The 13,280-nt window shown below is 39.0% G+C and overlaps 1 protein-coding gene and 1 pseudogene across 1 annotated transcript in view; one reads left to right on the plus strand and one right to left on the minus strand.

Moving 5' to 3' along the window:
* The window catches only part of CTH (cystathionine gamma-lyase), a 31,460-nt gene that overhangs the window by 5,017 nt on the left and 13,163 nt on the right, over window positions 1–13,280 (minus strand). Inside the window, exons 6-10 of the mRNA NM_001044585.2 lie at window positions 11,177–11,234; window positions 10,627–10,704; window positions 8,680–8,832; window positions 5,702–5,823; window positions 3,815–3,867 (exon numbers count right to left, since the gene is read on the minus strand). Of these exons, the coding sequence (NP_001038050.2) occupies window positions 3,815–3,867; window positions 5,702–5,823; window positions 8,680–8,832; window positions 10,627–10,704; window positions 11,177–11,234 (464 nt within the window). The remainder of the gene's footprint in view (window positions 1–3,814; window positions 3,868–5,701; window positions 5,824–8,679; window positions 8,833–10,626; window positions 10,705–11,176; window positions 11,235–13,280) is intronic.
* Window positions 7,135–7,528, plus strand: LOC146402861 (HIG1 domain family member 1A, mitochondrial pseudogene; annotated as a pseudogene).

Consider the following 13,280-nt stretch of genomic DNA (forward strand, 5'->3'; position numbering starts at 1 on the left):
AGACTGAAAACTAACTGGTTCACATAGACTCACCTACAGGAGTGAGAGTTCTGAGCCCCACATCAAACCCTCACGTGCAGGGGTCTGACACTGGGAGAAAGAGCCCCTGGAGCATCTGGCATTGAAGGCCAGTGGGGCTTGTGCACAGGAGCTCCACAGGACTGGGGGAAACCGAGACCCCATTCTTAAAAGGCGCACATGGACTTTCACGTGCACTGGGTCCCAGGGCAGAGTGAGGTCTCCATAGGAATCTGGGTCAAACATGACTGCAGTTCTTGGAGGGCATCCTGGGAAAACAGGGGTGAATGTGGCTTGTTGTGAGGGAAGGACATTGAAGGCAAAGCTCTCGGGAATATTCAGCAGTTGCCTTTCTCTGGAGGTGGCCATTTTGGGAAAATCTGGCCCCACCCATCAGTCAGTGCTGAGAAGCCCCAGGGCAAACAACAATCAGGTGGGATCACAGCCCCACCCCTCAGTAAACAGGCTACCTAAAGAGCCTCAGGCACACAGCAGCCCCTAATCCCATCCAGAGACAAAGCCCCACCCACCAGAGGGATTAGAATCGGCTCCACCTACCAGTGGGCAGGCATCAGCCCCTCCCATCAGGGAGCCTACAGCAAGCCCCCCATACTGACTTCAGCCACAAGGGGGGCAGACACCAGAAGTAAGAGAGGCTACAGCTCTATTATCTATAAAAAGGTCACCACACCAAACACCTATAAAAATGAAAAGACAGAGAACTATAACTCAGATGAGGGAGAAAGGAAAAACCCCAGAAAATCAGCTAAGCAATGAGGAGATTCTCAGCCTCCAGGAAAAAGACTTTAGACTGTCTAAAGTCTTTTAGATGCTGAAGACGATGCAAGACATTGGAAATAAACTGGAGGCAAAGATGGATAACTTACAGGAAACACTAACCAATGAGATACAAGATATAAAGCTTAAACAAGAAGAGATGCAAAAGACAATAACTGAAATAAAAAACTCACTAGAAGCAGCTAACAGAAGAACACAGGAGTCAGAAGAATGAATAAGTAAGGTGGAGGACAGATTTGTGGGAATTATGGATGCAGAACAGAAAAGAGAAAAAAGATTGAAAAGAAATGAAGAGGGTCTCAGAGAACTCTGGGACGACGTTAAACGCACCAACAGCCGTATTATTAGGGGTGCCGGAAGGAGAAGAGAGAGAGAAGGGCACAGAAAAAATATTCCAAGAGATAATAGCTGAATAATTCCCTAACATGGGAAAGGAACCACTCACTCAAATCCAGGAAGCACAAGTACCATAAAAAATAAACCCAAGGAGGAACACACCGAGACACATAATAATCAAACTGACCAAAATTAAAGACAAAGAGAAAATCTTGAAAGCAGCTAGGGAAAAGAAACAAGTAACATACAAGGGAACCCCAATAAGGTTATCAGCAGATTTTTCAGCAGAAACTCTACAGGCCAGAAGGGAGTGGCATGATATACTTAACGTGATGAAAGGAAAAAACCTCCAGCCAAGATTACTTTACCCGGCAAGGCTCTCATTCAGATTTGAAGGAGAAATCAAAACCTTCACAGATAAGCAAAAGTTGAGAGAATTCAGCAACACTAAACCAGCCTTACAACAAATACTAAAGGAACTTCTCTAGGCAGAAAAGAAAAGACAGCAACAGAAAACAAAAATTCCACAAATGACAAGGCTTAACAGTAAAGGTATATATACAGTAAAGATACAAAATCATCCATGCACAATTATACCACCAAAATCAGAAATCATGAAAAGAGGTGGGTACAAATGCAGGACACTGGAGATGTACTTGCAATTAAGAGAACAACTTAAAACAATCTCATATACACATAGACTCTTATATCAAAACTTCAGAATAACTGCAAACCAAAAATCTACAATTGATACACAAACAAGGAAATCTCTGGAGAAGAAATATATCTCATAGTAAGTAATTGCATAATCCACCATAAAGGGGGTCATTTGACATCATTCTCAGAATGCTGAAGTCTTCTTAGATCTGATTCTGATTTCCTCTCCATCAAAGAATTTATGATAATTATAATTAAATAATGCAACTGTACAATTAAATAATTCAGTTTTACGATTGTATTATTAATAACCATTTCTCTACATGATACAAGGTAAGATCTATAATGTCTTATTTATAACATCACCTACAATGGTGTAATACCTATATCGAAGAATCAATAAGATGTAACAAATTGTGAGGACATATTTATATAGTTACACTGTTTTTTAACCAGTTTATGCATTTTATATTTTACTTGTTTTCAGAGGGTGTATTATTTTTGTTATGCTTACCAGTTAAGTTATTCTTTTTACTATGCTATATAAAATATTTAATGGTATATAAGGCTTTCTTCTTTATAAATTTTATTTGCATAATATAACAATTTTAATATAATGCTAATTGTTAAAGAAAAATTGAAATGTAATAGATAATACTAAATAGTAAGGATGAAAGCCATACAAAATGGGATAAAGTATAGAATAAATTTCCTATTTGTCTCAGCATATTTTCCACTCCACTTCAGCAGAGGGAGTCAATCTGTTTCTTAAGATCCATGTTATAATAATCTGTATGTTTAAATGTGTGTATTTTATTCTGTAAAAAAAATAAAAATTTCAAAAAAAAAAGAATCTGATAGCAGTAGCTCAGGTTGTTGTAGAGGCATGGGTTTAATCCCATGCAGTGCAGTGGGGTAAAGGATCCAGTGTGGCTGCAGCTGTGATATAGGTCACAGCTGTGACTTGGATTGAGTCCCTGGCCTGCGAAATTTCATTGGCCACAGGTGCATCCATTAAAAAAAATATATATATATATCAGGATGTAGCTCAGAAATGCTTGCTGGGACAGGTACTCAATAATAATCATTATTTTAACTATTAAGACCATTTTATAGATGAAAGATTGAAGCTCAAAGGTTAAGTGATTGGTGGTCTTAAATTCAGATCTAGCCTGCTTTAACCTCCTCACTCATGGTTTCTGATGCAAAGTCTCAAGGTGAAATTGCTAACATACTCCTGAGTGACATTTGAATAAGCAGCAAAACTTCCTGAATCTTTGTTTCTTTGTCTGTAATGTAAGTTGTTGGACTCTCTGATCGGAGGCTGTTTTGTGTCCTAATATCCTCTGATGCCTTGATGAAAGTAGATGAATTGTTTCTGTCAGTGAGTGAAGGGCCAGGAATTGGGTTTATCTTAGAGACAACATGAGCCATTCAAGGTTTACTCCAGAGAGAACAGAAAATAAATGGGCTGGATGGTAACAAGTGCCCTCCTCTGACAAATAAGAATGTAGAGGTTATCAGAAACACATTCTCCACCTCCCTGGGAACCTTGAAATTAGCGCTTCTGGTACAAAGTCTCCTGGGTCAGAGGCCTGAGAATTACTGCTGGAATCTCCTTTAGGCAAACAGGAAAAAAGCAATATTTGGGAGGACATAGCTTACTGATTAGTAGTCCCATTAGATTTTTATTTGTCTCCATTCTACTGAGTTAGAGCCCATTCCAACTAGACAGTGCCATGCTGCCCTGCTGCTAAATATCTTGAATTATCCCCAATTTTATCCTACTCCTTTTCCAAACAATCATTGGAGCTGAAATCAAAATTAAAATACTGAGAAAAATAGGAGTCCCTGGCAGCATAGTGGGTTAAGGATCCAGCATTGTCACTGAAGCAGCTCAGGTCACTGCTATGGCACGGTTTGGATTCCTGGCCTCAGAATTTCTGCATGCCGGAGGTGCAACCAAAAAAAAAAAAAAAAAACAGAAAAACAGAAATATACTTACGGAAGCTCAGCAAGACTTTCATATCCTCCCAAACTCTCAGCCAGAGTAAATAACTATGACAAAGAAAACATTAATTTAGATCTTCCACTAAAACAAAAATACTGAAATCTAAAATTAATGGTTTTAATAAAATGGCCTGGGCAGGGGATAGAATATAATAATGATTATGAATAAACTGTAAATTGAGTTAAAAAAAAAAAAACAACTTGGGGAAAAATGAGAATAAAATCCATAATAATTATTTCACCAATATTATGTATTAATTTTTAAAATACTAAAAGTTGATTAAGGTGAATCTTTAATCTTTAATCTTCCTTATTTGACCTCATACTTAAGTAATACTGAACATGAGCTCTAAAACCTCAGAAGTATTACATTTGAGACCTATCTCTGTGGTTATCCTTTAAATAAAGAAATCTAGGGAGTTCCCGTCGTGGCGCAGTGGTTAACGAATCCGACTAGGAACCATGAGGTTGCGGGTTTGGTCCCTGCCCTTGCTCAGTGGGTAAGGATCCGGCATTACCGTGAGCTGTGGTGTAGGTTGCAGACGCAGCTCGGATCCCGAGTTGCTGTGGCTCTGGCATAGGCCAGTGGCTACAGCTCCGATTAGACCCCTAGCCTGGGAACCTCCATATGCCGCGGAAGCGGCCCAAAGAAATAGCAAAAGACCAAAAAAAAAAAAAAAAAAAAAAAAAGAAATCTAATGTCATACACACTTAATTGTTAATAGGTTATCACTTATGAAGTTAACACATGCATTTAACTCCTTTCTCCATACCCTACTATATTTCTGATTTTAGAAGTGGACATATTTTAGAACCAGTAGCATTTTGACTAATCTGGCAGCATCCTTTTCTTTAGATCTATAGAATTTAAAACTCAGAGTCTTAAATACATTACACATGAGCTTACACATGAGCTCAGTGTAAGCCCAAGGTATGTATGGAGTTACACAGGCTCTTTCCCAGGGCCCCTGAGAGGCTCCTGCCTCTGTGACTGTTTGACAAAGGCCTCCCTTCTCTCACTCTAGGCAGGTGCAGCCTAAGACGCACAAGGTTTGGATAGTCATTACTAGGCTGGATTTCAGAACAGACTTTTGGCAGTGCACTGCCCCCAAACTACTGAAGTTTCACATAATATTTCATTTGAGGAGTTCCCACTGTAGTGTGATGGGATTGGTGATATCTATGCAATGCCAGGACGAAGGTTTGATCCCTCGCCTAGCACAGTGGTTTAAAGGATCCAGCATAGTGGCAGCTGTGGTGTAGGTCACAACTGCAACTTGAACCTGATCCCTGGCCTGGGAACTCCATATGCCTTGGGGCAGCCAAAAAAGATAAAAAGAAAAAAGAAAAACTCACTTGAAAAGGTGGTTCACTTTAAATTTAAAAACCAGTGCCTTGGAGTTCCTGTTGTGGCTCAGAGGTAACAAACTGACTAGTATCCATGAGGATGCTGGTGTGATCCCTGGCCTTGCTCAGTGGGTTAAGGATCCAGCATTGCCATGAGCTGTGGTGTAGGTTGCAGATGCGACTCAAATCCTGAATTGCTGTGGCTGTGGCATAGGCCAGCAGATGCAACTTCAATTTGACCCCTAGCCTGGGAACTTCCATATGTGGCAAGTGAGGCCCTAAACACACACACACACAGAGCCATCTGGTTCTTCCATGTGGCTATTGATACTGCTAGGCCTCCAGGAAACTCGTGTTATCACTTATTTTCACTGATGTTCCAACCTTACACATTTCACAACAAAGAGGCTTGTGGGTGTGACCTATAGGTACAAAAACATTAATCTAAGCTGGGTGGAAGTAAGAAATAATGAATATAATAATGCTAGAAGGTCTTAACTTGTCTACAATTGAAAAACCTGTTCCGAGAGTTTACCTTCAGGCTCTTGAGGAAGGTCTCAGCATGATGAAGGGAGCCCTTGATATAAAAGGAGATCATCCCAGGGCAACCTGTGCACTGACGCTTTGCCAACTCATGCTGGGGATGAGAGGGCAACCCTGTAATCAAAGTCTTATTTTAGAGTCAAACATGTAATTTCAGAACAACAACAAAAAAGTCACTGTTTGCTTAGCTAAACTGCGAATAAGCCTCGTAAGGAGCTGTATGCCACATTCACATCAGGCCTCTTGTTCTGGCCCCTGTCTATCTCTCTAGCTTCATTTTCACATATCTTCTCTAGCTTGTCCATGCTCTAGCCATACCAGCTTTCTTTACACCAGTGGTACCACACCCTTTTTCATCTCAGGACTTTTGCACAAGCTGTCCCTTTAAGTTGGAACATTCTCCCTACGGACTGCCCCCTTCCCTCTGTTAATTATATCCTCTGATTTCTTGCTTAATATCTGTTTTATCCACCAGACTAGCTCCATGAGGAGAAAGAAATTTCTTTGGGTAATAATTGGATTTTAATTCCTAATACAAAGCCTGGCCAATGGTTGGCAATTAATAAGCAGTTATTTTATTTTGTTTTTGTCTTTTTTAGGGTAGCAGCTGTGGCATATGGAAATTCCCAGGCTAGGGGTTGAATCGGAGCTACAACTACCAGCCTACATACACCACAGCCACAGCCACGCCAGATCCAAGCTTCAGCTGTGACCTACACCACAGCTCGAGGCATTGCCAGATCCTTTAACCCACGGAGCAAGGCCAGGATCAATCCTGCATCCTCATGGATACCAGCTGGGTTTGTTACCGCTGAGCCACATTGGGAACTCCCAATAAACAATTATTGAAAAAGCCTTAAATCCCTTGTACATGCCCTTTGGACAAATGCTACCCATTCAGGACACTGCCCAAAACTTTTCTCCCTCCCTCCATCAAAACATACACCAATCAATCTAGCATACATATTAGGGTATTTAGTCTCATGTGTATTTCTGCCTTGGCTTATCTAAATTTCTTGAGGGCAGGGATCAAGTCTAATTCTCCTGTGCACCCAAGACTACATGGCCACATATCTCAAAGGGGTTTAAAATAACTACTTACTTAAGACCAAATTAAAAGAATGGTAACATAAATCCAAAAGGTAGTACTTAAGTCTGCAAACTCCACATGAGCATTTCTAGATGCTATGAGAGGTGCAGGAATTTTTTTAAAAAGTAAGAGAACTTTGGGGAAACTTCGTACATAGGCATCAAGTTTCAACTTGATAAGTATCAATTCTCAATCTATAGTAGGTAAAAGTTAAAACTAGTGCAGAACAGCAGGCTGATAAAATTATAAGCAAATAGAAGCCGGCCGGATGGTGAGTGTGAGCATGGGACCAAAAGCAATTTGGCACTTGGGAGATCTTGCTGTAGTGGGAAGATTCTTCAATCACTATGTCAGCTGACACAGATGTTTCTCTTTCTTCACATGATGAGGATCAGGGATCTAAACTTATTCAAAAAGCAAAAGAGGCACCATTTGTCCCCACTGCAATGGCAGGTTTTGCTGCAATCACTGCATATGGATTATATAAATTGAAGAGCAGGGGAAATACTAAAATACATTCATGTGGCTGCCCAAGGCTTTGCTGTGGGAGCAATGACTCTTGGTATGGGTTATTCCATGTATCAGGAATTCTGGGCACAACCTAAACCTAGAAGAAGAGATGCTGTCTTGGTCTTGGTGGTGCTTGCTTTAGTTAGACATCTCATATTGAGGTTATATATTTATGTTGAAAATAAATTAAGTGGATCAGACATTAACACAGTAATTTGAATACTGGTTTTCTTTCTTGGTGTGATTTGCCTGTCGACCAAGTTACTGGTGACCAGTTTAGTAGCTAGGTTATTCAGGGGAGTCACATTAGCACAAAAGAAACAGGTCACCTTTAAATGTATTTGGTAGTGGTAAAATATCCACCTTCCTAAACGTCTCTGTTGAAATTAGTTCTAAAGACAACATGCCAATCCTGAAATACTCCCAGCTGCTGCAGAATATCACATGCTTTTTGATGTAATGTAGAAATCCTATTTACTCCAGTTAATTTAACTCTTTTCTGACTGCCCTGTGGACTAAGTATTCAGTTTTAAGGGCTGCTTGGCTCTTGAGGTACCCTTTCAGAACAGTGCATACAATATAACATTATAAGCCTTCTACAATTGACAGTATGTTTGGTGTGTTTTTAAGCCAAACATAAAAAGCTGGTAACAGAGCTACATAGAAGTAGTATTTATTACAGAATCATACTTGTAAACAGGAGAATAATTTAATTACGGATCCCCATTTAGCACTTTTATAATTGCAGAGCTATGTTTTGCTGCTGTTATGTTAGAATAATATTTAAATTTCATCTAGAAATAGAAGTATTTGAAGTGCTAATGCAAAAGTAAATGAAAAATACTGTTTAAACATGTGCAGTAAGTTTATTTTCTCTGTAAGCATCATAAATGTTAAACTAAATAAATTATCTATAATGGAGGTTATTGATTTATGAGCAGGCTGGTTTGGTCAGACGTTATACGCAAACTTTGGGAGACTATAGAATGCTTTGTTGCACCTGTGAAATTCTCTTTTCTCATCTGAATTTACATTCCATGGTGATAACACCGTAAATGTAGTGTTAAAGTAAGTGAACACACACACACACAAAATCATAAGCAAATAAACTCGAACGTAAAAGGTCACAATCCTGGAATAGGTATAGACAGACCTTTAAGCTAAAGGCCATCAGAGGAACATCTAATATATAAGACTAATTTTTTTTTTTTTTTTTTGCTTGCGGCATATGGAAGTTTATGATAAGTGAACAACATAAAAATATAAGAAAGTACTTAACATTTATAAATAATGTTACATAAACAGGATGTTTAGAATAACACTTAAAATCCTAGTATAACCACATGTGCTTAGAAAGCAGAATAACATACCAGGATAAATAACTTTTTCTACCAGAGGATGCGATTCCAAAAACTGAGCAACTGCCATTCCATTTTCAAAATGCTTCTCCATGCGGACCTGTAGAGTCTTCAGACCTCGATTGCAGAGGTAGCAGTCAATAGGAGACGGAACTGCTCCAAGAGCTGCAAAATGAACATGTCCTGGGTTGGACTGAAGTTGAGAAGGGACACAGAAAAGTCTCTCACTGATCTTTTGCATTATAGTGACTAAGAGGCCAGCTACAAAGCCCAATGTTTGAGTTTTAGTAGGAAAAATTTGGAGTTCCCGTCGTGGTGCAGTGGTTAACGAATCTGACTAGGAACCATGAGGTTGCAGGTTTGATCCCTGGCCCTGCTCAGTGGGTTAAGGGCGTTGCCATGAACTGTGGCGTAGGTCGCAGACACGGCTCAGATCCCGCGTTGCTGTGGCTCTGGTGTAGGCCAGTGGCTACAGCTCCGATTCGACCCCAAGCCTGGGAACCCCCATATGCCGTGGGAAACGGCCCTAGAAAAGGCAAAAAGACAAAATAATAATAATAATATATCAAATTAGAAGCATGAGAAGGAGGCATCAAAGATGCTTAGAGAAATGGGCTTTAAAATGAGGATAAATGAATATCCTGAAAACTAAGTACAACACAATGATATGAACTTTTCAAATATAAGCATCAGTAGTCCTTTCAATGATTTTAAGGAAAGGACACTGCGCATAGTTTAATCTTGTATTTCTTTGAAAAAGTATTATAACATACCGAGGAAAAAAGCAGTTCAACTCCTAGAATACTGAGTGTTCTTGCAGTGTTCTAATTAGCTTTTTTTTTCCCCTTGGTCTTTTGTCTTTTTATGGCCGCGCCTGCGGCATACGGAGGTTCCCAGGCTAGGGGTCGACTCGAATCGGAGCTATGACTGACAGCCTACACCACAAGGCGGATCCGAGCGGTGTCTGTGACCTACACCACAGTTCACCACAACACTGGATCCTTAACCCACTGAAGAGAGGCCAGGTCAGGGATCGAACCCTCATCCTCATGGATACCAGTTGGGTCCATTATCCACTGAGCCACGACAGGAATTCCCCTAATTAGCTTTGGAATCAAGCAGATTGTGATCTCCCTCGCCTCCAGGATACCTGCCTCAGTTCTTTCTTTTTATAAATGAAAGGAATTTAGCAAGCAACGTATTTTGGTTTCCTTCCCCAGCATCCCCTTTTGTGGCTCTACTACTTATTCCCTCGAAGGGATTTTTTACTTCTAATTATGTCTGTATCTTATCTTTCAGTCAAATTGCAGTTGTAAAATCAAGTCTCTTTCAGTAAACTCTTAACCAAACCTGAGCTAACTAAACAATCTAAACAGAAAACAGATGTTTGAAGATCTGTTGAAAAATATCAGTTTATATCTTAAATGCCATTTAAAATTAATCACCATTCCAGATATAAAAGGTATAAGAAAGCCATTGTTCCAAATGCTTAAAAAAAAAAAAAAAATCAAGTCTTAAAACTAAAAATTCACTTAAGCTTTACCAATTTATAATCAAAATTAATATGGATTTTGTTGTTGGTTTTTTTGGAGGGTTTTTTTTTTTTCCTGTGCTTGCAGCATGTGGAAGTTCCCACCCAGGGATGGTACCCATGGCACAGTAGTAACTAGAGCTGCTGAAGTGACAATGCCAGATCCTTAAACTGCTGTGCTACAAGAAAATCCCAAAATTAACGTGAATTTTAAAAATAACAAAACTAATCCCTTGGTCATGTTGTAAAGCCCTATCATGCCATAACTTTTATTTTTAAAACCCAGTTTTTCTATTTTCCTCTAAAAAAAATTATTTTCCCCCTATAGCTCTCATTTCTTCCTAAATTAGTAGAACGCTATTCCTTCACAATATTTAATGGAAATACAAATATCAAACATAGGAGAAATCCAGGCTTTTAATACTTACAATTTTGCAAGAAACGGAGCCTACTATGAAGAGTCTCAGAATTAAGTGACACTAAGCCCATTACAACATCACTGTGGCCTAAAACAACAAAACCAAAAGCAACAACAACAACAACAAAAATCTTGTTAAAAAAAGTTACAAACAATGTATGTTTGTTCCTTGTTTTATAATTTCTAAACATGACTTGGAAAAGCTCTCTGGGAAAAAGCCCTATACAATAAGTTTAAATATACTTTATTCAATTTAATAGTAGCAAAAGCTATACCTAAACAATAAAATTAAAATCATATTAAATGTTTCTTTTTAGGCTATCAACAGTGTAAAATTATAACCTTTATAGTAAATTTTAACCCTCTGCTGAAAAACCATGAGCATAGTTTTTGTCTGTTTTAAATGGAATCCCGTATTTACTGAAAACATAATTTTCTTACTTTCTACATGTCAGAGAAAATCTGAATAATAATAGAAAAGGGATCAAAATATCAAAGCTGATGTTCTTTTCACCTATCCATGGAAAACAGCACTCAAGTGTAGGCTGTGCACGTCTTACCATTCATATATTTTGTTGCTGAATACATACAAATATCAGCTCCCAGAGCCAAAGGCCGCTGAAATAAATAAAAGGGTTTTGTTTTAAATGAGAAATTGCTTGAAAATATGCTCCATTACTTGTCTATTTGCTATTGTAAATTCCACTCCTATTCTAACTTTTCAAAAATACATACATCTTAAAATTTTCCAGGATCTCCGATATTTTCTTTCCCTTTTCTCATTCCCACCAAATACAAATACCATGTATTGGACCCAGTATTCAATCCAAAGGCACAAATTCCCTGGAAATGACAGGTAAACCCAGGTGAGCAGGTTTTCTGAACTTGTTTCTTTAGAGCAATTGCTAACCTAAACTGATTTCCTGGAGGAGAGATGTTTGCATTTTATGACTTAGTAAACTCAGAGAATAGCTGACAAACATTCAGCAATTGTTATGTCAAGAAGTATAAAATTAATCTGCTTAGATTTTTAATCATTGTAACCTTTGACCTTGCTTTTATTGACTCTTCATTACTTTTATTTTACTAGTTGTGTCAAGTGTAAAATAACTTATGAAGAAATTTGTTTGGATTGTTTTCCCTCACTCAATTTTCCTGGCAAAGTAATCCTTTTTAAATGTCTTTGTTTACAGTGAGGGTTATTTATAGTCAATTTGTTCACTGAAAAATATAACATCAACATCTTTCCATTTATATTTTCTTTAAAATTGTGTGTGTGTGTGTGTGTGTGCGCGTGTGTGTTTAACCTCACTAGGCAGGGGCTATGAGACTTTTCATTTAGGGTTTCAAAAATAAGATCAGAGTTCCCACTGTGACACAGTGGGGTAAGATCCAGTGTTGTTTCTGTGGCATCAAGGTTTCAATCCCTGGCCCATGGCAGAGGGTTAATGCAGCCAGGCATTACTGCAGTTATGGCATACATCACAGCTATAGCTTGGATTCCATCCTTGGCCTGGAAATTCCATATGCCACAGGTGCATCAAAGAAGAAAAAAAAAGGGGATGATTTAAGTACTCAAAGCACTATTTACACAGGTATTTGCTCATCTCTAAAGTGATGGGCGCAATGCTGAAAACAAGCAGGGCCCTGTGTGGCTCCTGGGCCCAAAAGCCTATTTCTCCCACTTCTTATTTTTAGGAAATAGGCCTCATTCAGCCTCCAAGACCTTCCTTGAATTCTAATGGGTAGGTTCAAGCAGTTGCTACTCAGGAAAGGGAGAGGCTGCAGAGACAAAGGAGGAGCAGTCAAGAAACAATGGTGCAGGCTTGGGGCAGGGTCCTGGTTTCTCCTCAAGAGATACACATAGCATCATCTTTGAGCTCTTCTGTAGAACTGAAACCCCCAATAAATGGAAGATGTTAATTACTTGAAGAAACATTCTTCATTCCAGAAAGGTCATGGTGTGATCATCTCAAAGACAACTAAAACGCCAGCTTTATGAAGCTTGCCCCTACTCTGATCCTTCCTTACATGTAATGCCAGATCCGAGCAGCATCTGTGACCTACACCACAGCTCACAGCAACGCCGGATCCTTAACCCACTGAGCAAGGCCAGGGATCGAACCCACGTCCTCATGGATACTCGTGGGGATTGTTACCACTGAGCCACAATGGAACTCCTAAAGCTACTCATTTCTACTTCACCCAAAACTCTGTCTCTGTGTTTCTATTTGGCACCAGTGGATAGAGGCTAAGTTTCAGCAACAAGGTCTCTTCCAGTGTTAACATTCTATAAACTCTGTGGTCAAAAGGAAAAACAAAAACCAGTAACTAACATACGTTGATCTTGTTGTGCACCAAGACTATGGTAAATACGTAACTCAGTGAAGTATTTTTCAAAATACTTTATTGGACGTTTATGACTCTAATGCACAGATGGTGAAAAGAGACTAAGAAAAAATAGATCATTCAGATTAAAAAACTGGTAGAGTCATGGCTCACACCCAAACTACCTGAATTCAGAGGTTCTATGCTCCAACTTTATGCTAATATAACCATTTTGTCTTGTGGGATTTATAGAAGATCCAGAAGACAAAAGGCAGGGAAGAAAGAATATATCCAGTTTTCTATGAGGGGAAAACAATGGGAGGACCTTTTCAGAAG

This window comes from Sus scrofa, chromosome 6, assembly GCF_054392235.1.
Source record: "Sus scrofa isolate SSC_HxYL_T2T_F1_AM1 chromosome 6, Sscrofa_HxYL_maternal_Yorkshire_Landrace_v2.0, whole genome shotgun sequence".
NCBI lineage: Eukaryota > Metazoa > Chordata > Mammalia > Artiodactyla > Suidae > Sus > Sus scrofa.